At 38.0% G+C, this 22,966-nt stretch overlaps 1 protein-coding gene across 3 annotated transcripts in view; it reads right to left on the bottom strand.

The window, feature by feature from the left end:
- Positions 1–31: 31 nt before the first annotated feature.
- Positions 32–22,966, bottom strand: part of MAP3K5 (mitogen-activated protein kinase kinase kinase 5) — a 100,108-nt gene continuing 77,173 nt past the window's right edge. The window contains exons 16-30 of one of the 3 annotated variants that reach the window (XM_048296083.1): positions 22,262–22,389; positions 20,269–20,405; positions 19,559–19,664; positions 18,432–18,589; positions 17,756–17,933; positions 16,909–16,929; positions 15,650–15,827; positions 15,383–15,551; positions 12,324–12,509; positions 8,725–8,830; positions 6,227–6,467; positions 3,379–3,491; positions 2,400–2,512; positions 1,443–1,519; positions 32–765 (exon numbers count right to left, since the gene is read on the bottom strand). In XM_048296083.1, coding sequence (XP_048152040.1) covers positions 705–765; positions 1,443–1,519; positions 2,400–2,512; positions 3,379–3,491; positions 6,227–6,467; positions 8,725–8,830; positions 12,324–12,509; positions 15,383–15,551; positions 15,650–15,827; positions 16,909–16,929; positions 17,756–17,933; positions 18,432–18,589; positions 19,559–19,664; positions 20,269–20,405; positions 22,262–22,389 — 1,972 coding nt within the window. In that variant the 3' untranslated portion in view covers positions 32–704. The other 2 variants (XM_048296085.1, XM_048296086.1) reach the window with 2 other exon arrangements.

Here is a 22,966-nt window from a genome sequence, read left to right as displayed (position 1 = left end):
TATTTTAGAAGTCCAAAAATACAGGAAAAAGTAAGTCTTAGGTTATTTTTATTTTCATTTGTGTATGTCAGAGATAGCTTTAGAACAAGCTAACATTACTGTGGTTCAGATGTATACAACTGGTACAGTTCAGTAGTACATAAACAACTCTAAAACAAATGCACCATAGAACTTAAATTACCAAAAATAAACAATATTAAACTACGTAGAGCAGTAGGTAAAAACAATTACCTTTAGGTCTTGAACACTAAAAGAAAAATATCTAATTATGATTGAAATTATGAAGCTCTACTACAGATAGTATTGAGATATATTACAAAGAAATCGAAAAGTTGTCACATTTTGGTTTTGTTCCAGTGATGTACAGTTACATGAAATCTTACATCAGTTTGTCATGAAATTAACATCTACTTACTTTAACTACAATATTTCATGAGTTTATAACTTTTGTATGTGTGTGTTTTCTAAAAATTTTTGAAAAACTTGTATGTAAAAACATTTAAAGTAAAATAATGTTGCAGGTTGTTTACAGATTCCTTATTATTATAGGATTATAGGAGTAAAAGCAGTCAGGAAGCTGCAGTGTTTTTAACATTGGTAAACAAATACTGGATTAAAGTGCAACAGTCCTTCTGACAGCACACCTGCTCTGGCTGAAAGGAAATCTTTTCATCTCTGCAGAGAAGCAAAGAAAAAGATCAGTGTCAGGCGTGCTTCTCCCGAAAGTCAGTGATAGCCTTCCAGAGCGTGCACAGCATTCCTCCTCTGTAACGAAAAATCATAAAGATACTCAGGTACAAAGATACTCTCTAGCCTGAAAGCCTTCCAATTTAGGTGCTTTCTGATTTTCTTGCTCTGGTTTTGATCAATGAAATTCAGTGGGAAGGCTGATCAAAGGTGAAATTCAACATGCATTACTCAAATAGAGAACAGAGTCCTTTTCTGATTACAGGACAGGGCAATCTTTCCACTTGGCAGATGCCTGCTGTCTGGAATTCAGACTTTTGGTCCAAAGGACTTGCATAACCCATATCTGACTTCCAACATGATGCAATCTGGTGACCTACACACCTGGCATGATTAGGTGAAATGTATTGCTACTTACAGTCCATGAGTAAAGTTTCTGAAGTTTGATGATGATAATAAACTACTGAAAGTTTTGCTAGTTCTACTTTTTTAAATAAAAACAAGGTGCTAATGGGATTTCCAGTGCCTCCAGCTGTAAGGTAATTGCTTTACCTTAATGTTTTGCTTTCAATAGAAAAAGCTTATTTAAAATTTAAACAGTATCAGCTGTTTGGCAGGAATGTATCAACATACAATGGCATACTGGAACGTGTTACTTATTTTAAATTAATACTACACAATGCAATAAATAGAGACTTAGTATCAGTTAGTTTTTCTTCTTACAAAGCACAGTTCATTTAACTGTGAAGCATTACCTCAGTCTCAAACATTTCAGATCATCTCGTGTAACATAGCAGAGAACATCCGTTAAGGTATAGTCTTCAGCCAAGAACTGCAGAAAGAAGTTTAAATGAACATTTTGTTAGAAATATTATTTAAATTCCTAAGCTCATCTTCCTAGGATCATCTGCCCCTAAAAATAGGAGGTTACAATTGGGAGAAACCCAAAATTGGGCTAAAATGTGGTACATGTAACAGATTAATCCACGTTGCTCCTACAAATACAATGAAACGACTTAAATTTTACACTGTATACTCTGCATCGGCATACCAGGCACAACTTGAAAAGTGTAATGCTTTTACATCTACTCAAAACCTTTGTCAACTGGCAGTTCTATTGTTACCACTGGAATCTCAGAATCACAGACTTCACTGAGCAAAAATTAGACCATAAGTAATACCACATTTAACCCATGAGAAAATTAAAAGCAACAGTTAAGACCTACCTTTTCAAAAATGGCATCTGAATTTGACGTAATTGAACTTGGAGGAACCTTTGGTCTGATCTGTAGGAGTGATAACTACATGCAGGTATTCCTAAATTAGCTGAAATCCTCAACACCTCAAAAGTTACATAATTTACTGCAAAGCAGACTGATCTACTTCAGGGTATTTCACTACAGCACAGTTAGCTAAGGGTGAACATGTATCCTGTATCCAGAGTATCATCAGCAGGAATGCTGCAGTGTGTAAAGACACTGAAAACCCAAGAGTGTCTATTTACCAGGATATTTTATCGCTTTGTTCATAATCAGATATAGGAACTATTAAAGGTACCGTATATTTATGAAGGCCTTCACATTCATGGCTCTTTCCTATCCTCTGAAGACAAATTAATCTCTCAAAATGTGCTAAAGTAATTAAAAAGGTTTTTTAAACTAAGTGAGAGCAGAACTGCAACTGTGCCAGGCAGTGAATAGAATCATTGCTACCTTGTTTATCGTGGCCTCATCAGCTCCATGAACTCTCAGCCAGTTTATGAGATCAGGGTCTTCGGTCCCTGTGCCAGTGGAATGACGATGACAGACAGACAATCCAGGAATATCTGGAACAAGCATTTTTGAGTTTTGTGTTGCCAAAGCAACCTCTTGTCATTTTTGACTCAAGCACTTTCTTCAGTGAGCTTTCCCTTCAAGCTTAGAATACCAGTATCCCCATAAATAAATGCCAATTCACAAAGAACACAATTACAATTTATAGACAGTTACACATTAATTTCTCTACTTGGTTAAGGGTACAGTTAAACTAGTGTGAACATTGATACAGATAAGATTTTCTGCTCTCTTCTAAAAATGACTTTACTAGTACAAGGCTGTCACTGTTTCTACACTAAGGTTTTTGATCAATTAACTGAACTGTTCAGTGTAACTCATACAATTGCTGCATAGGCAATGCCTTAGACTGAGGATCAGCTGCTTTTGGGAAGCAACACTTAGAAGCACATCACACAGAAACATCAAACTGCATTAGCACTTCCACCTTCTTCAGGGCAGACACAGCAAACTCGGCTTCCTTCAGTAACCTTTAAGTTGTATTTGCATCTCACCAATTAGATCCTCTTGTACTTAAATTGTAACAATTGGAACAGTCTTTAATTCAAGGAGCACATACCTAAACATACTAGGTTATCCTCTTTAGGAATAATATTTATTCAGTAGGATATGTGCCTTGTACTCTTCCATATAATCACAAACAAAAATATTTAAATTGTACCACTCCTTGTACTGTGATTAACAAATCCAGTAATTTGTTTCCACACCATACATTCTTACTTCAGAGCAAACCCTGCCAGAAGCAGCACAATAAAGCATCTTTGCTGAGACTGGCTCAAGAAAATGAACAGATGTTTAGCTGGCACTTTTTCATCTGTAGCCAGCATGAATTTTTTCCTTAAAAATTCTTCTCACTTACCTATTGGCTGTGACCTGAGCTGTAGGTTCCTGATCTCTTGATCTTTTTCTTCTATAGCTTGATGCAAGAGGACTTGAAATTCTCTCTCCTTTTGAACCAACTCCTCCAATAACCTGTGAAGTAATGGGAACAAAGCGCTCATTTCCTTAAGTAGCTTCAAATTTTCAGGAAAAGAAAGATCTTACTATACTTAAACTGGAAACCTTCCTGACAAAGACAAGGACAGACTTCTTCAGCTCTCACAGGTATATGCTTTCACTATAGATTGATTATGACCTATATCAAGATATAAACATTCATACAGAAGCCCCAAACACACCAGCTTCCTCATAAACATTCCCCCACTAAACAAGTGGTATAGCACAAAATTTCAGTGAAATTTCTCCAGACCGAGCTCTGTTTTAAACAAAACTGGAACTGAGAACAAATATCAAAGTGGTTCATAAACTAAGGGCTAAACCTTTGTAAGGAAAAACACCAGTTCACATCTCTCCAGCAGACATTTTCAAAGGTATGGAAAGGGCAGAGCTGTGATGAAAATGTGGTGAAAACATATGGTTGCATTTCTTAAATATGCAAAATACATTCTCAACCACACATGGGCTGTCCCTTCCTCACATACAAGGCACTTCGTTCCTGCCCTCCTAAGCTGTATTAAGAGCAAGAAGAAAGGAGGCAAAATACTTCCCTACTCCCCTCAGCAATTACTTTTGAGAATGTCAAGCAGAAGTAAGTTGGAACTTATGTTTGACCTCCTTCATAAGACAAGCCCAGAGAGAAACCTGGAGAAATTCGGTGGTCAGCACCATTTAAGCTGATCAAAAGAAAAGAGTCAAAATATAATGGAAAACTAGTATGTAAAACTGCTGCAATTTGTTCTTTTAGAAAAGTGGTTTAGTAAAATGTGGGATTTGTGAACAATATGTTATTAGGAACAGAAATTGGACATGGAGAGCACACTCATAAACCTATAATTGACTTCTGAGTCTTCAGAAGTTCTGCCTTGGAAGGATTGAAGCACCTTCATCCCTTTCTTGAAACCTCTGCCAGCCTGAGAACTATGCAATAACTGTTCCATTTCAGTGTGTTTCCTTTTATTTATTCATATATTAAATTTTTTGTGAATTTATACCAGTTGAGTGCTGCAACTTTTTATTTGGGACACTGAAACACAGGAATTCAGTTAGAAAATGTGCCACAAAAGCCCTTTACCTGCCTTTGCACAGGGGTAAAGTGAATCCCATATGATTGCTTTGTAAAAACATCTAGCCCTACTTTTAGCTTGTATGCAGGCCTACCAGAAACATATTTGCACTTGAGTGCTTCCACACCTGAGCTAACAAACCTTAACAAGTCCACCCTGCACGGGAACAGAGCTGCTTTGTGCAGCTACACAACCCCACAGCTTGGTTGTTCTCTGATATTCCTTCCAGACTGGTCACCTTTCAGTTAAATTATGCCTAGTCTATCTATTCTGGTTGAAAAAGGCCTTCAGGGCCATTATTTTCTCCTGATAACTGCTTGCTGCTTATGCCAATAAAGCTTTCATAAATATTCAAACAATTGTCTGTATTATTTATTTCAAAATTTCTGCATGAATGACTGGATGTGGTTATTTGGCCAAAGGCTTTGCATTTGAGAAATCTACAGAAACAAAGTGCTAGCAAAAAAGTACCAAAAAAGTACCTACGCAAACTGATCACTTCTGAGGCTATTCCCCACCATAAACTTGTGAAGTAAAGTGAGTATTTCTTTAGGTATATCAATAAGACAGTTAAAATATTTCTCAGTGGTCACAAGTAAAAAAATTATTACATAAGGACCCCAAAATATTGATACTTTATTTTAAAAAGTACAGTCTAATGAATTGTTCTAATTATGGCAACCTTCTTGGACACATGTAAAAGCAAAGTGCAATTTAACATTTTAATTTCAATTGGAACTGCAGTTCCAAAGAATGTTTTATCAGCATAACAACTGTCTTAATGAAGACATGTTCTCTTTCTATCAAGGTCACATTCAAAATTTACTGAGGTCAGTAGGAAATCCAATGTCATAAATCAGATGCTTCTAAAGCTAAATACCTACTTCAACCAGACTATTTGGTGTATTTTAATGAAAAGAAAACAAAGTATATAGAAAATCATTTGGATAAAATAATGGAGACAGATTTTTCGCTGACATTTCTTAAAAGAACAATAAAACCTCAAAGAATCACTTTTCAGGTTTAAAGTGCAAGACATATTTCTGAAAAAAATTACAATATCCAAATTTATGGCTCATTTCTTCTTTTAAACAAAACACCTATTTTCCCTGTCTTTCTTTGACAAAAAGTATTTATTTAACAAAAAGGTAATGGCTGCTGGTAAGGACAGATCCTGCTTGCAGTAATTTCTGTGCACAAAACAAGTCTGAAGCAGCTTCCTTGTGGAGTTTCTGTGTGGCTGTCTTAGCTTGAGCTCACTCGCTGAGAATAGCTATAGAAAAGAACAGCAAGTTCTGCCTTAATGGAAACAAAACATAACACCATTCATCAGCCATACAGAGCACACCAAAGAGAGAAAAAGCAGAAGTTTGGCAGCAAGTCAGGTTTTTTCAGACCTTCCTTGAAAGGGCACCTGAAATCAAGACTGACCTTAACTTGCATCACTATGGTTTTGTTGAAATTAACAAAACTATGTAAGTGATCAGTCACAGCTAAACAAGGATCATCATTAAAAGAAACAACTTACACTGCTATGGAATTTTGGAACTGTCACTAGTATTCCAGCATATATATTCTGAAAGCTAACCAATACATATGGCTGTAAGCAGGCTAGTGTCCCTGTCTCCCGATGTCCAGACTTACCTGTTTGTCTCTAATTTTAGCCTGCCCAGCTGGACACTCAGTGATCTGTGAGCAGCTTGGGAGTCATGGGACACCGTAGAGCTGAGTGTGCTTACACCTGAGGTAGCTACTGCATCCTCCAAGACAATGCAAGGCTGCTGGATGGTTTGATTCTGAGGCTGCTCATCTTGATCTTCAACTTCTATATCATCTTGATCAGCTGTATCACTTTCAGATGCAAGACTAAAATGCGGCCTCAATTCTATTAAAATATAAGCAAAAGAAAAAACACCAAAGATGTTAAACATTAGTTAAATATTAAAACAAAAGCAGCCCCAAGTGACTATTTACAGATCATCCTACAGCTTTGTCTACAGTAGACCTGAAATTTCTGTAACAGGAGAACAGATATTTTCTAGGGCTTTAAGATCACTCAAAACAAAACAGCACCTTGTTTTATGCAGATTATTATTCTGCCTATCCAATGTTCAAGAGATGTAAAAAACAAACATCTGGATGAATATGATTCCAGATTTGGCTACCATTTCACGTCAAATTGTGCTGAAGTATTATGTACCGCAGAGTTACTTTTGCTTAATTCCATTCTCAGTAGCTTGCATTTTTTTTATGTGTCTGACTTGAAATATTTTATTAAACAAAAGACCATTTTTTTTTATACCCAGCTATTCCTGCTGTTGCTGTTCCAGCATATTTAGCATTCTATCATTACAAGAATACTATGTTTACCAAAAAATTGCATCCAAAGATAGAGAGGAAATTACAAAAAGGCCCCCTCTCCCAACAATTAAAAGCAGCACACTTTCCTTCTACTTATCAGAGGGAACACTGCCTATTTTGAAATGATGCACATCCACAAAACTATGAAGACAAAGCTATACCCTAGTTTCTGTTGTTCCCTGTTTAAACTACCTACCAGAGCTTACCAGGTATGCAAGATATGTACACAAGATCTGACACTCCTACACAATCTATTACTGTAAAAACATCTGTTTGTTCACGCTAACTATTTCATATAAATCTTTCTTCCTTCCTTCCTTCAATTATGGCTTCTTACTGCTAAGAACTCCCTCTGGTCTCCTCACCAAAATGTACTTTTTTTTCCTGAATCACACTTAGTTTATGCCCTTTCTGCTGAGTAATTAACAAGTACATTTCTCTTCTTTACAAAAGAAACATTTGTTCCTTGATCTATTTCACCTTTTCATTTCAATGCTACATACCTTCTTCAAGACTGAACATAAGATCAACAGAGCTGTGCTTCCTCTAAATTAAGGAAAGCAGATTTATTATATAGCAGTTACCCAAACATTGCTAGGCAAATATGTCTGAATTTGCTTTGAACTTCTGTTTTTGTTAGCAGGATGCAGAAGTTCTATACCATTGTTCACCACCAGGCAGGATAAAATTGGTTTTGTACCATTCCTTAAACATCCCATAACTTTTAGAAGTGTTAAGGCCATAGATAAATCTCCACATCATAAGAAAAAAAATTAAGAAAAAAGAGTGAGACAAAAGCAAGGGAAAGCAATCAGAAGTAGGGTAAGGCAATTAGGGAAGCAGTAGATGATCGGTGCCTGAAAGCTACTGGGGCACAGAGGCTTTTGTTTAAGCTTGGCCATGTACAGTTAATGCTGACACTGAGCTGTATGGGAAAGAACAGACTATTGAGGAATTCCACAGTTACTCCTATTACACAGCAATGAAGTACATGCCTGTTAGAGGTGTTCAGCATTCTAGTCAGAAGACAGAGTTTCTTTGTGACTTGAAAGTAACACAGAAACCCTATTTATATCTTGCTGGTTGTGCTACAGATATGGAAAATAAGGAGAATTGGAATAGCTGTAACTTGTGATGTAATTTTCAGATCCCCTTATTAATAATTTAAGACTCAACCCACTGCAGGAAACAGGAATGTAAGTATTCTGACTTAAAGCATTAAATGACATATTTGAAAATATCACAATTAATTCCAGCATTAGAAGTTAAGAAGCAGCAGAAAAACTAACTTTGGAAATAGGTAGAGAAGTAACAGAATGGGCTATAGTTTTGTCTAAACAGATTCCTTCCCTCAGTGAAGCCATACATTCTAATTCCACATTCAAAATACAATGTACAAAGTGCAGGCACTGCAGACCTGTTTGTTTGGTTTTGGCAGGTTTCAAGTCAAGGGTTTGGTTTTTTTTTTTATTTTTTAGACAGCTTCTGACCATAAGCAATAGGCAACATTTTGCACCTCAAAAAATCAGGTCCCAGAGCACCTTAATCTACTACTACTCACCGTGTTGCAGAATCATTTAGATTACGCATTGTGGAAAGGTGCTTTCCAAACCAGCTTGAACAATACACAGATTAGTTTCTGAATTGCAAAACAGACAGTGAACAGGAAAAAGGCCACTGCTGGTTTCAAAATCTTAAGTGAAGCATCATAATCACAACTCTGAAGCATGTTTAAAGAGATCAGCTAATAAACATTTGCTGAGTATTAAGAAATGACTCACCTGGGACCAGAATTGTAATAGCAGTCTGCACAGCTTTTCTGATTATGCTGTCCAGGGCAAACATCCAATGTGGCTTAATATTATGATTTCGGAGAATTTTATTGACCTAGTAAGAGAAAATTCAGTTCAGATATTACATACCCCACAACTTAAAATGAGAATATATCTCATCATTACATAAAGTGTTTAAACTTATAGATGCTGTATCCGAGCAGATGATTACAACTATTTCTTGATAGCAACATTATCAACTTCATCCATTTTATCATAAGTCATGCAATGTTTTATGTTTTTCATCAAGTACTGGTTTGTGTGTTAGGTGACTTTTGATGTCAGTGGTACTTAACCTTCATGGCTGTGGAGAGAAATTTCAAAAGAATGCAAGCAAGACAAATAACAAGGACTATGTTATGAAGGGCTTGTAGCTGAAACTAATTAACTTGTTACTTTTTTTGGCATCACCTTCACTGCTTGCTCTGAGCAACACTTGTCTATTCTAAAGTACAATTGTAGGAAATATCAAAGAACTAATGTAATGCTGCTCCTACTTAATTCTGAAACTAGTTAATTAATGTTAGTTTAAACAATTAGGGAACTTCATTTGTGTGCTGTACCATTTTCTCATTCCTTCTACTTCGTACTTTGTACAATCAGTATGGTACAATATACAACTGGGTTGCTCCTAACTGCCCACAGGCCTGCTTTCAAACCACTTTTAGCCATATTCTCAGATGCCTCTATGGATGCTCCATGCCACTTGCACAAACATCTCCACCTCACGGAACCGTTTTCCAGCTCCCAAACGACAAGGAAATGCCCAGCCAACAGTAAGCAGCAATAGCACAAAACTCAGTGCTGTTTTCCAGGCACAGAAGCAATCCAAAGCAGCAAATTCTGCAGGAGCAGAACTTAAACAGTTGCAGGAATCAAAAAATATAACTGTGTTTAGAAAATTATCAACTCACAGCCTTATAAAAAAAGAAGCAACTACTGATCACGAAAAATGTGGCAAAAAGATACTTCACTCTTCCTAAAAAAGGGATTCGTTCAATTCCCTCATATTGTGATAATAACCTCTCTGTAAAAAATGACTGCAGTTACATAAATGATGCCTTCAGAGGATATGTAAAAGTTATTAACCACATTATTTTCACTGCCAAAAAGCAGTAGTATTCAGTAATGCAGCACTTTATACAGGTACCAGCACTGGGTTTGGTTGGGATGGAGTTAATTTTTTTCACAGCAGCCCACATGGTGCTATGTTTCAGACTGGTGACTAAAACAGCCTTGATAACACACGCATGTTTCAGCTACTGCTGAGCAAAGCTTGCACACTGTCAAGGCCGCCTCTGCTTCTTACACTGCCCCAGCACTGAGGGGGCTGGGGGTGGACTAAAGGCTGGAGGGGGACATGGCTGGCGCAGCTGGCCTAAGAAATATTCCCTTCGGTGTAAGGTCATGATCAGCAATAAACATGGGGCTGCTTTTTGCAAAGGAGCTGTTGTTCAGTGACTGGCTGGGCACTAGTCTGCTGGTGGTGACTGACTCCTTTTGCAACACTTAAGAGCTTTTTTTTCCTCCCTTTCACTTATTTAACAATCTTTATTTTGACCCACAAGTTTTCCCATTTTTGGTTCTTCCAATTCTCTCCCTCTTCCTGTTGGGAGGGAATGAATGAATGACTGGGTAGGGGCTTTCCTCTACCTGCCAGCCACGGTCAACCCAGCACAGCAGTACCTATGTCTCCTCATTTCTATTGCCAATGGCCACGAGATGGCACTTGGACACTGTGTTTGGATTCACAGAGCTGTCAGCGGCGCCAGGGGAGCCTGCCCTGGGCCTGACACTTGGACAGCAGCAGACCAAGGGCCCCGAAGGCTTGCCCACTGCCCTCTGAGGCAGCAGAACTTCCCTGTGCAAGCACTTTGCACCTTCCCAAACTGACTGTTTAGCTAAGTGCGGCTTTTTTGAGAACTGAAGAAGCATAATCTAACTTTGTCAAGATCACAACAATCCCTAGTAATATGATTTAGTTATTTATATTACATCACAAAATTACTTTTTCTTGATTGGTCTGATAAGGAAGTTGTGATTATTAAACATTGTAACCTAAGATCACATTCTTAAGTCCCAAGAGCAAGGCAAATACTTTTCCTCACTTTTAGCAGCACCTCAGTCTCTGCAGCATCTGAGGTCTTGATACTGTCCTGGATTTCAGTGTAGTATTACAGAAATCTACTGTATGGCCAAAAGAATTAAGATTGCACACATATAAAGCAAAGTTTTTCTTCTGACTTTCTCTGTGTTTAGTTAAATAATAGAGAGATAGTAACGAAAGAGACATTTATCAGTTAAAAACCAGCAACTTGTAATGATGAAGTTAACAGAAATTTTTTATTGATAAGAATACAACCCAGGCAATTACTACCAAACAACTGATGCCCAGGAACATCTCTATCAGAACACAAATACAAGTATTTGTACTATTACCCCCTGCATGGTTTTCTTGACTTTGTATGCTTGGTTTTTTTCTTCCAAGTGTCAAAAGAGTATTAATATGAAGCTAAATAGAGAGAGTTGAAAGCATACTCAAAAGAATCAAAGAGAAAACTTTTGATTTGTAGAAAGAGCTCTTTCACAGATTCATTTCACACTATTTTTTTTCACAAACAGCATCTAATTCTTGTTAGTGTAGTCTGTGCAGCAGTTTACATGCTATGCCATCCTTCCTGATAGCTCTTCTACTTGTCAGAGTGCCATGGGTTTAAATTCTAAAAGAATCATCCACCTCAAATGCCTACCTGGATCGTCATTTCATTTTTACTACATGACTTCAGTCTGGACAAGTGATACTCAGCACAACTGCACCCTCCCATGTTCATTATTCATCTTAATCATCAAGCCTAACTGCTTGTGAACTACCATTTAAACACATACCTTAGGAAAACATTTGCTTTTCATAAACTAGCTATTTAAAGGCTGCCCATGCATGTGTTTGGTTGCTCAATGTGAGAAATGATATATCTTGCATTTATTATTGATAGAAAAGTAACCATTTTAATTCCTCCTTATCCTGCTTATTATAAATTGAAATGAAAATTTCTAGTTTGGCAGAAATCTGCTGCTAATCAAAAATACTAAAATAAGAGTTCAATACAGTACTACAAGGTAGACAGACTGCTATAGGGGGTAATGCACTAGTTTGTAAGAGAAGTTTAAGAGATCTGCATTTATGTAGGATAAGCCTGAAACTCATTGTTGGTCTTATTTCCCAGAACACCTTCCAAAATAAGATTTTTTAAAAAAGCTTTCCTGCTTTACTATTACGACACAATATTCACACAATTACGTTGAACCCTATATCTTTAATCAGCAAAACCTCAGTAGTGTTCGGGGTCTGTGTCCTGCCAAAGGATCACAAGGCAACCAAACCAAGTCACTGCTGTGGGCTCAGATTTCGTTATTACAGGTTCAAAGCCCTCAAATGTTATTGTTTCAGTAACTCTGGGTGGAAGTTAAGCAAGTTCTGTTTGGTCCTAGTTTGTTTAGGTTTTTTTTAGTTTAGGTGCACAAATTTCTTAGTAAAAATGACAACTTACAGCATCTTGAAAACCAAAGAGCACAAGCTGCACTTGACTGATACCGTGGCTGTCAAAGTCTAACTCCAGCTTCAATTTTGAAAGCGTGGTTGCAATGATTTTGCGATCAGTGGACCGTACGAACTCTCTGAGGCTGGAAACGAGCGTTGTGATGTGTTCCCATTTCAGCTTGGGTTCTTCAGCTCCCTGACAGAAGAGAGAGGAGAAGAAATAGTTTTGATAGTCATCTTCTGAAACATACACCCAGAAGGACTTCAGCCAATAATGTCAGTTGGCAATATGGGTTTTCAGAAACTCTGCTGCTATGGTTAAGGGAAAGGTGCAGCTGCAGGTCAGGTACCGGTGGCAGCATAACTGCAGCAGCACAGAGCTCTGTGGCTGAGCTCCCTGGTACCACAGGTATGATGTACACCTGATGAACAAGTAGCTGACTTCATTTTACACCAGTTGCTGAAGAATATGTACACACTACAGTGTGTATGTTTCTTTGTGCAGCAATGAAAAGATATGAATAAATACACTGTGCACTGGAAACTACAAATTGCTCTTAACTGCAAGCACACACATACTTTGCAGTGCTTCTAGTTTCTCTGTGCCCCTCAGAGACAATGTGCAAAGTCCTACAGCAGCATTTAAAAGAAGGGATTAGTCAACGTTATGCAGGAGGCTCACAGAGGGACTGGTTGTTTCTTATATAATTTCCTTATTTCCCTTAATACAGAACTTCTACACTTAGCTGTTCTTAAAGCAAGTCTACAAAGATCTCACCTTTTTAGTATAAATATTCATATGCCTATTTTTGAAAGCTTTTGTGTTTTTGCATGAGCTACCAAAGTGAAAAGTTCAAAAGCATTCATCAGAAAAAACAGCCTAAGTAACTAGGAAGCAGAGCACTGTATTTGCTCTCATAAGCAAAGTTATGCTGCCTGAATGCAAATTTCAATTCCAAATCCTAAAATTAAGACAGGGCTGTTGTTCAACATGAAGTATTAGATGTTTATTCCAAAGGAAGTTAAGTAAATATTTATATAGGCTAAGGATATCCAACATTGATTTCTGTAAGAGAAGGGCATACGGTGTTTGGTTCTATTGCATTTGCCGGTTTTATGTCATGAATGTTATGGCTGGCCAGACATCAAGAACTCTTGTTTGCCAGTAACACTGAGCTTTTAACTACAGTCAATTAATTCTGATCAGGATGAAACAAAGATAATTCGATTACTTGAGAAAGAAGCTTAAAAAAAAAGCAAAAGTTCTAGAGCAAAGATACCACAGACTAAAACATCCATCTGAGATAAAAGATCCTAGCCTCTGATCTTGATCTGCTTTGGAGAATTCACCTGATGATTTTCTATATGGAAGTGGATCTCTCACAGTTCTGCAGTAGCCCATCTTCTTTTCATGTAAATAATTAAAAAGCCATTAGGGCAGATAGGTAAATGCACACTGTAGCCCTGGACTAAAAGATCCAAGTCCATCAAGGCATAGGCACTATGGGGACAGGACAAGCAGTACGACTTGCTAATTAGAAACAGTGCCGCATTTTGTGAGGGGCATTCTCCTCCCCTAGCCATCACACCCAATGGCTTTGTCGAAACCTTTCTTGTGAAAAGCCTTTGTGAAGAGAAAAACTTTATCAAATCCTAAATCCTGATGAGGTCTAACAGGCAAGTCAGGCTTGTTCTATTAGTAATTTCTTGCATTTCTCAAGGGAGAAAACAGTCTTTGGGAGTCAGAGCTCTGCATCCTTTTGGAGGGCGGCCAGGCCCATGAACATGAGCTTTGAACTCTTTGGCTCTAAAATTCTATGTCTCTGCTTCTCACTCAGGCTGTTCCAGCCCCAGCTGAGAAAGACATGAAACACAGAGCACATTGTCTGGGATTTGTGATTGAGTTTCAGCCTCTCATGATCATTACTTGCATACACATGCAAAAACTGTGTCTGTTACAGCAACACTCTTGCAAATCACAGATCACAGGTATCTCTCTCACTGCCTTATCTTTTAATACTTTCTGTAGTTACCAGGATAGCTGCAGGTTACTCTCTCCCCCCTCCCAAGAGTTAGAAGCTATTTTTATTTGCATGGCAGCAATTTCCAATTACGTTAACTGTAGTACATACATAATAATCATATTGGTTTGCATCAGTTTCTAAACATTAGTATGTTTAGAAGATGAGTTGTTATGTTCTATACAAACATGTTTTAGACCAGCAATACTTTGCCTTGAGAATGAAGTGAATCAATTAACTACTAACACACACATAAACAGGAACAAAAAATCCTGTCATCCAATTATAGTGTTGCAACATTGAGTAGTGTGGTCATGACCTGTTATTTCTTCAGTGTTGTCCTGAACTGATACATCATCTTAATGAATCACCCCCACAAAGGAGTGCCAAAAGGTCATTCTGCAATTATTTTGTTGTTTGCTGTAGTTCCCATTACTCTATCTTCCCTCCATATGTGGTCCTAACTGCACTGCAGAATAGCTGCAATTTGTTTTCTCCCTAGCCCCCTCTTTCCCTTGTTGTGGCTGTTGGCTAGAAGGCAATGGTGTATCAATCAGCCTCATTCTTTCTGTACAATATTCTAACATAAGGTCAGAGCAGGCCAAATGACCCAAACTTCCCTCTGTCAAACCAGTCAGCCAGAACACAGAACTTTAAAAGGGGTTCAAGATAATCCACTCCTGGAGATGATCTACCTTATGTGAGTAGGCCTGACTCAAATTTGAAATTTGAGTCCAATTTGAAAAGCACTGTCAAAATAGAGTATCATGAAAACATGTTTTTCTGTTGTCTTCCCAGCACTAATACCCAGGTATATACATAGTGATTACAAACAAAAAAGGCAGATGTAATGCAGCATAAACAAATTCAAAGGCTATTTTTAATAGCCCAAATAAAACAGTAACTGTGAAAGCTTACATGGAGTATGCTTTCTAGTTTAATCAAAATTTATTTTTTAATTGCTTTACTATGTTTAATTTCAAGAGTTCCAGGTAAGTGCAGAGAAGTCTTAAAATTCCATAAAATTCTTGCTGCCCTCCGAAATTACCTGAGTCAAAGCTTCCATCAGGTTCCTCACCACCTGCTCTTGGTCCTCAGTTAATATCCTGTGGAGGGTGGCTCTCCTTTCACTATCCTTCTTCAGCATGAAAAACCCAGAATCTTTCTCTTCAGGTGAAGGAGGTGCACTGTGATCCTCAAAATGTTCATCTGGGATGCTGAATGAAGACACTCAGTGAAAAGAAACGTTATAAAAACCCTCCCAATGCACACATTCCTAATCTACTGTGTAAAAAAATGTCAGGTATCTCCTTACCTCAGAAAAAGGGACCGGATTCCCTTCCCATCTTTTTCTCCACAGGATTTGGCTCTTGTTTTGAAAGAGAATGGATCTATTTTTAATTCTGTATCAGGTGAGACAGAACCATACTCACTGCTGCTACTTGTATCTTCCACCAGAACAGGGACAGGTAAGGATATGCTCCGAAGATACTCTATTTGTACAGGAATATTCAGAAATCAGGATTTAGTAATACCATCAGAGTTTTGAAGTGAACATTATTTTTTCAGAGGAGACAGAAAAACTCCAGCCTTCCCACACACCAATACAAAATATTAGAAAAAAATTGTCAAAAAACTTTTAAAGCTTATTTTCTGGAGTAGAGTTATCTTTCAGGTATGTTTTTATTCCTGAAAGATGGAAATGCTGGGCTTCTTGTGAGTTCACTTACAGAACTTCAACACTGAAGTGAACATGCATCTCCTGTCTTCCAGCATTAGGAAAATGTTTCTATAGAGTAAGTCGTCCAAGCACCTTCCAAGATCTTAATTTTATAGGTGTATATAAATATATATATAATTTATATATACACTACATGTAAATATATATACTATAACACATATAAGATACATTTCTTCATCAGATTAACTTGAGCAAATTTAATTAATTCATAATCTTTGACTAATAACAATACACATGCAGTTAAGTCAGAACTTTTAGTTTTAAATCGAGAGCACACATTACGGCTGCAGGAAACTACTCATATCTATTCCACATGTGCACATTTCAAAATGTACTTTGATACCAATTCAGCATGAAGGTAACTATGTGTGTGTTCAGTTCCCTTCTGCACTCTCCCAGTTCATTTCCTGAAAGAGATGAGTATCCTGTATCCTGGTCTGACAAGGGGTCTCAAATGCATTCTGATTTTTCAGTTATAGAATTCAGTCTAATAAAAATCTGTGTTCTTTTTCTCCACAAACCTTGGCTCTCTTGCTATTGTAAAGCAGCCAATGCATTTCCATCAAATGTCCCCATAAACAACAGCACAGCCCTTCAAGCCTGTATCACCCACCTGCCTGGGCAATTAAGCCACAGGCTGGTAGGATTAAAAACAGCAGCTCAGCTATGCACGATGAATTAGATGCTCCTAACAGACAGAGGTCACTTATTTTCATAATTGTGACCACTTTTCTCTTTCCAACTTTTTAGTGTTGACAAATTATACCAGAATAAGTGATAACTACAGTATCTACACAGGTATGTCTTTGATAGAGAAGTAGGTTAAAACTCACCGTTTGTGTTAGCTGAAAGGACTGTGTGAGAAAAGCAAAGAAAAAAATAAAGTTAATTATGCTGAAATTAACTGAGAAAATAAGCATAGTCTAAAGGGTAACTTCCCATTTTCATGGACTATCTCAATTCTCCTGTCTGCAGCCTCCAAAAGTGTAATTTATTGCAATTTAATTTTATTCTGAGGGGGTGGAAACCACATTAAAATTGATCATCTAACATCATCTCCCTTACCTGATATTTTTATTTCTTTAAGTATCATGATAAAAATATATAGAAGATATTTTCCTAAGTATATATCCATACACCATAGAATATGTTATTCCTGCTCTCAAAACTCCTTTGCTACTTTCCATAATGCAGAACACTGCAGGAAATGAAGATTTCCTGAAAATGAAATGTCATGAAGCAAAAATAATGCAGTGTATGCACATTTTCTATGGGACAAAGATTATTTTGCTTATGTAGAAAACTCCACTGAGGTTTAATAGCATGTTCTAACCTACACTAAATATACTCTATGTAAATATTCTTTCAGTGAAAACATATGCAAATTAAAAACCAGACAAAATTGAAACAAAAACCCAACAACCATAAAAGCTGCACAAAATCACAGACTTTTAGAAACCTTATTAGAAATATTTACATAAATTGACTTCTGTGACAACATGATAACTGAATTCTGCTACAAAGGTGTTTCTGCAGTAAGCTGCTGGTACAGAAGGTTACAACTGAGCATTCACCTGGGATGGAGATCTGCTGTGTTCATCTGAAAGACTAAATCAGCAGCTTCAGGAAACAGTACCATGGGCAAGAGAAAACTGCCAGATTGAATGTAGCAATGCTTACCTGAGAGCTTTGAAGGAGACTTTCTTTTCTTGCTTGAAACCTTCAAGAATTCATCTATAAGTAGCTCATGAGCAAAAGCTCGTTTATCAGGATCAGGTTCAAAGCAACGCAGTATGAAAGCCTTGGCTTCTGCAGACATGGATTCAGGAATTTCTGGGTGTATTTTAAACATCCCCACCTGAGACAAATAAAGGGAGAGACAATGGCCTAAACTGTTCTGCCCCCAAACACTAAACAACATCAAAAAACTGTTCAGATTGTAGAAGTGGTATATTGTTCTCAGGTTTTTATACTAATTTTATTCAACTAGTTTATTAATTCAGAGAAAAAAAAAACAAAACCCATTACAAACGGCATAAGTGGTTACATGTAAAAACACCACAACCATAAGTAGAGGCTCTCACAAAGCAGAAAACTGCTTCTTTTCTCAGTTTTGCGTTGTTTTTTTCTTAAACACCCAGGCTGCTGAATAGCTGCTATCTCTCTATTAATCTATTCAAAAGTACACAGCACTCCCTCTCAGCTGAACCAGATTATTGTTCTTAACATCCTCACAATCCAAGCACTTAGTTTATCTTCTTTTCTTGCAACCTCTAATTCCAGCTTCTCCAAAACAGTCGTCAGATTTCCTGTGTTTAGAAAAACAAGTCTGAGCTGTAAAAGGAGGATGTCTGACCTTAAACATGGCTGCTTGTGGTTCTCCCAGTTCATAAAATGGGGGTTTCCCTGTAGCCATCTCAATGATTGTGCAGCCCAAAGACCAGATGTCTGCAGCCTTCCCATAGCCACGTGGCCCTTTGTCTATGATCTCTGGCGCCATATACTGGAGGGTACCTGTTTAAAACACACTCTTTTTTGTTTACTTAGGTGTATTAATGCTGCAAATAGACAGCTAAAGGACAACAGGAACAAAATGACTGAGAAGTGAGCAATAGCAGAAGAGTTTAAAAAAATCCCCTTTTATCCCCAAAATCCAAAAACTTCCATATGCATTCTATATGAAACTCAAAATACTACTCAAGATATTACTTGTGATAAAAGCATTTGATACCATCTGCCGATCTGGATATCGTTTTTCAAAGTCAATAACAATTATTAAATGTTTCAATGAGCTTTGGATCAGACGTGGCTTTCATTTATTTTTTTATACCTTAAGATTAAAATTTGGGAAAGCATTTTGAATTGTACCCAGAGGAAAAGGAAGAGAAACCTGAAACCTTAAGCTAAGAGAGTATGTGATATGAACGTTTTCTTCTGAAGTAGGGGAATCAACCTGCCATATCATTCTGCATTCTGTTCCTTTTACAGAAGAAATGGAAGAGTGAAGGATGGAATTAAAATAACAGTCTCTTCACATTTTACATAATTATTTAATGCAGTGCCACTGCATGATTTAACACCAAATCAAATTATCAAGAAGAAGGAGGAGCAACTTAATGACAGGTTCTGTAGATAAGCGATTCTGAAGATGAAGCCAGGATGTCCAAGGAAATCATGAAAGAAAAAAGACCAGCAAGATGAAAAAGCCATGCTCACAAAGGAGATAGACTCAAATAAAGCACAGGAGAGACACAGCTCTTCTCTTGTAGAGGACTTTGATGTCACAAGCGGAACATCCAAAATGGCATTCTCTTTGAATGGTGCATACAAGTACAGCATATAGCTTAAGATCATATATCCAAAAGTTATTCTTCCAGTAACCTTTTATACTGATTTGAAGTCAATGAAAGTTCAGCATCTGTGGATTCTGACCCTACATACACAGTTCGAGTGAGGATAAGAAAATCTCCTCAGGGAACATACCAGTGAAAGTCTCAGTACAAGGATTGATTCCTGCAAGTCTCTTTGAAGTTCCAAAGTCCGAAATCTTTAACACTCCACTGTATGTGTTGATAAGCACGTTATCACCCTGAGGAAAAGAACAGCAGAGCAATTATTTTTCTCTGCAGACCCTTCATCTAAGACTTTTTGCATAACCTGTTTCTACAATGCACTGTTTACTAAGTGACTTCTTAACAGAGATGAAAGGGAAATCAGCAGTGTTCCTGCCTTATGCAATCCCATTAACAGAAACTTCATCTCAAAGTGAATTTCCCCTCTTACCAGACGGAATTCAGTTAAAGAATAGTAAAAGAGGAAAAAAGGCTATTTTTTAAGAAAACAATCCAAACATTTTTTTTCATCTGCAATCTCCTTGGAAAATAACTTGCTAATTATCCCATCCACAATCTTCTTCACTTTGATCAGATTTTATGAAAGTTCAGTCATGTCTTCAAAAACAGGAAAAAAAGTATCTACTTTATCACATTTTAAGTTGCTATATGTCAATTTTTCCTAAAATAAAAAAAACTTCAAACATATTTTGTTGGTGCAAATTGAAATCAACAATGGTTCACCTATCTAACCCATGGTTCAGAATAGCAGAGAGTTTTAGAAAAAAAAGTTTTTAAATTACAGGACAAATAAATGACTATGCAGTTACATAACACTATCAATTCTCTGCAAATTCTTACCTTTATGTCTCGATGCACTATTTGATTATCGTGGAGGTATTTTAATCCTTCAAGAATCTGCTTGGTGTAAAAGCCAATTGTCTGCTCATTATTTTTTAATGGTCCCCATTTTGATCGTAGAAGAGCAGAAAGACTGCCTATCATTTTGGAGAGCAAAAAGTGAGATTAAAAATCCAATTAAATTCTGCCTTCCTCCCCAAAGGAAAAAAGTAACAACAAACATCAATCCCAATCCAAGTGTAGCCATCTCATCTATAACCAAAGTCCTCTCCAATCAAATGCTTACTTGCATCACTACTGGCCTGAGCAATTAGAGTGTCAGTATCTCCACTGGCCTCAGCTGCAGCAGAGAAGTGTATGCTTCCTCAAGCAAACAAAGCAGAACCCATTTAATCAATATGCCCACCTCCCTCCTATGCCTGGAGAGAAGTTTCTCAGGAATGTTGTAAAAGCGTGAAAAAGGATGGATGCGCATATGTACATACAGCAGCTCCACAGTTTCAGAAAAAGCTAAGCTCAAGAAGTGGGATTTTAGTTGTGTCTGGCTGCTGTGAGTTCTTTAGTCACAAACAGAAGCAACAATCACCGATCCCGTTGCTCGTGCTATGTACCACCGGAGGCTGGCTATGGTTCTTCTGGTAGGATGAGCACAGATCATCTCTATCTTATGTTGGGTTTGCATGGAAAATGTTTGGTAGCAGGAGGGCTGCTGGGGGGGATTCTGTGAGGGGCAGCTGGAAGCTTCCCTTGTGTCTGACTGAGCCAATGCCAGATGCTTCTGGCCACTGGCTGAGCCCATCAGCAACAGTGGCAATGCCTCTGGGGTAACAGATGGGAAAAAAATACGTGCAACAATTGCAACCAGAGTGAGAAGTGAGACTACGTGAGAGCAACAGCCCTGCAGATACCAAGGTCAGCAAAGAAGGAGGGGAAAGAGGTGCTCCAGGTGCACCAGAGCAGAGATTCCCCTGCGGCCCATGGTGAAGACCTCAGTAATAAAGAATGTCCCCCTGAAGCCCATGAAGGTCCCTGAGCTGGAGGAGGTGGTTGCCCAAAGAAGCCAGCCTGGGAGACCATGGGAAGCTCATGCTTGAGCAGGCTCCTGTCAGGACCTGTGGCCCCACGGGGAGAGGAACCCATGCTGGAGCAGGTTTGCTGGCAGGACTTGTGACCCCTGGGGGACCCACACCATTCCTGAAGGACTGCACTCCATGGAAGGGATCCACACCTGGGCAGTTCATGAAGAACTGAAGCCCATGGGAAGGACTTGCATTGGAGAAGTTCATGGAGGACTGTTTCCCTTGGAAGCGACCCCATCCATGCTGGAGCAGGGTAAGGAAGTGAGGAGTCCTTCCCTTGAGGAGGAAGGAGTGACAATTTTGATGAACTGACCACATTCCCCATCCCCCTGCATCATTGGTAGGAGAAGGCAGAGAAAATCCTAAGTGAATTAAAGCCCGGAAAGGAGGGAGGGTAGGGGGAACGTGTTTCTAAGATTTGGCTTTATATCTAATTATCCCACTCTGATTGGGCTGACAATGAATTAAATTAGTGTCCCCAAGTCAAGCCCATTTTGCCTGCAGTGGTAACTGATGAGTGATCTCTCCCTACCCTTACCATGACCCATGAGCCTTGTATTGTGTTTTCTCTCCCCTATCCAGCTGAGGAGCAGAGTGACAGACTAGCTTTGGTGGGCACCTGGGATGCAGCCAGGGTCAGTCCACCACTGATCTGTAGGTAAAAGGAGCTCGCTCACCTGCTAGAGCAATGATCTGAGCTTTGTCTGTAGCACACCCTATCTAACTACTGAAGGAGATGCCTCAAGCAGTTTGAAGACACAGTTTTCCCCACTGATTTCAGAAAGAGACACTATAGAGTATTACATCTGTATGAAATATGTCTCATGGCCCTATTAAAGGTTTTCATACTTTTAAAATGCTAAAAAAACCAAACAAACCCCTCAACCACCAAACCAGTCTCCCCCAAAACTTACCACCTGGCACCTGTTCCATAAATATTTTGATGAAGCCATTCTCACTAAGAGAACCTAAATACTGGACAATGTTCTTATGCTTGAGATGCTTATGCAAAGCTATTTCTTCATGCAGAGGTTGGGAGTACCTGGAAAGCAAAGGAGCAATTTATTCTTCATCTCGATGAAGAAAGCCTTGAAACAGCTTACATTGAAAATCACTACTACATACAAAAATAATATGTAATCATATGTAAATACAAATAACATATATAAAAAATATATAATATTGTGTATTCATACACAGAAAATGTTACAAATGCACATAGAGTGAGGAAAACAAAATTTATGGAAAATAAACTCCACTCCAGTCTAACTCCAAGAGAATAAACAGTTGTGACAGTGTTTGGATTCATGTTGGTGCCAAAGTGAACTAGTAAACTATAAAACTAGTGTATAAACAAAAACACCTCAATAATGCAAATGAATCACCATTTAGATTTTAATTAAAGTAGAAGTCTTTGCTGAAGGCAAGATGGGATATCACAGTAAGAAAACAGAAATCACTAATGGAGAGATATTCTGAAGAACAAATCAAAAAAATTTCATCAAATGCAATTTAGTCCAAGGCAAAGTATTTTTTCAGAGATAAGCTTTTCAACAGCTTTTTTGCCAAGAAAGTTTCTGGAGTCAGGATCTTTCTCCAGTATGGAACACCACCAGAGC

Source organism: Corvus hawaiiensis, chromosome 3 (genome assembly GCF_020740725.1).
Source record: "Corvus hawaiiensis isolate bCorHaw1 chromosome 3, bCorHaw1.pri.cur, whole genome shotgun sequence".
Taxonomy (NCBI): Eukaryota; Metazoa; Chordata; class Aves; order Passeriformes; family Corvidae; genus Corvus; species Corvus hawaiiensis.
The sequence above is the reverse complement of the archived record's forward strand: the minus strand, read 5'-3'. Positions and strand labels throughout refer to the sequence as shown.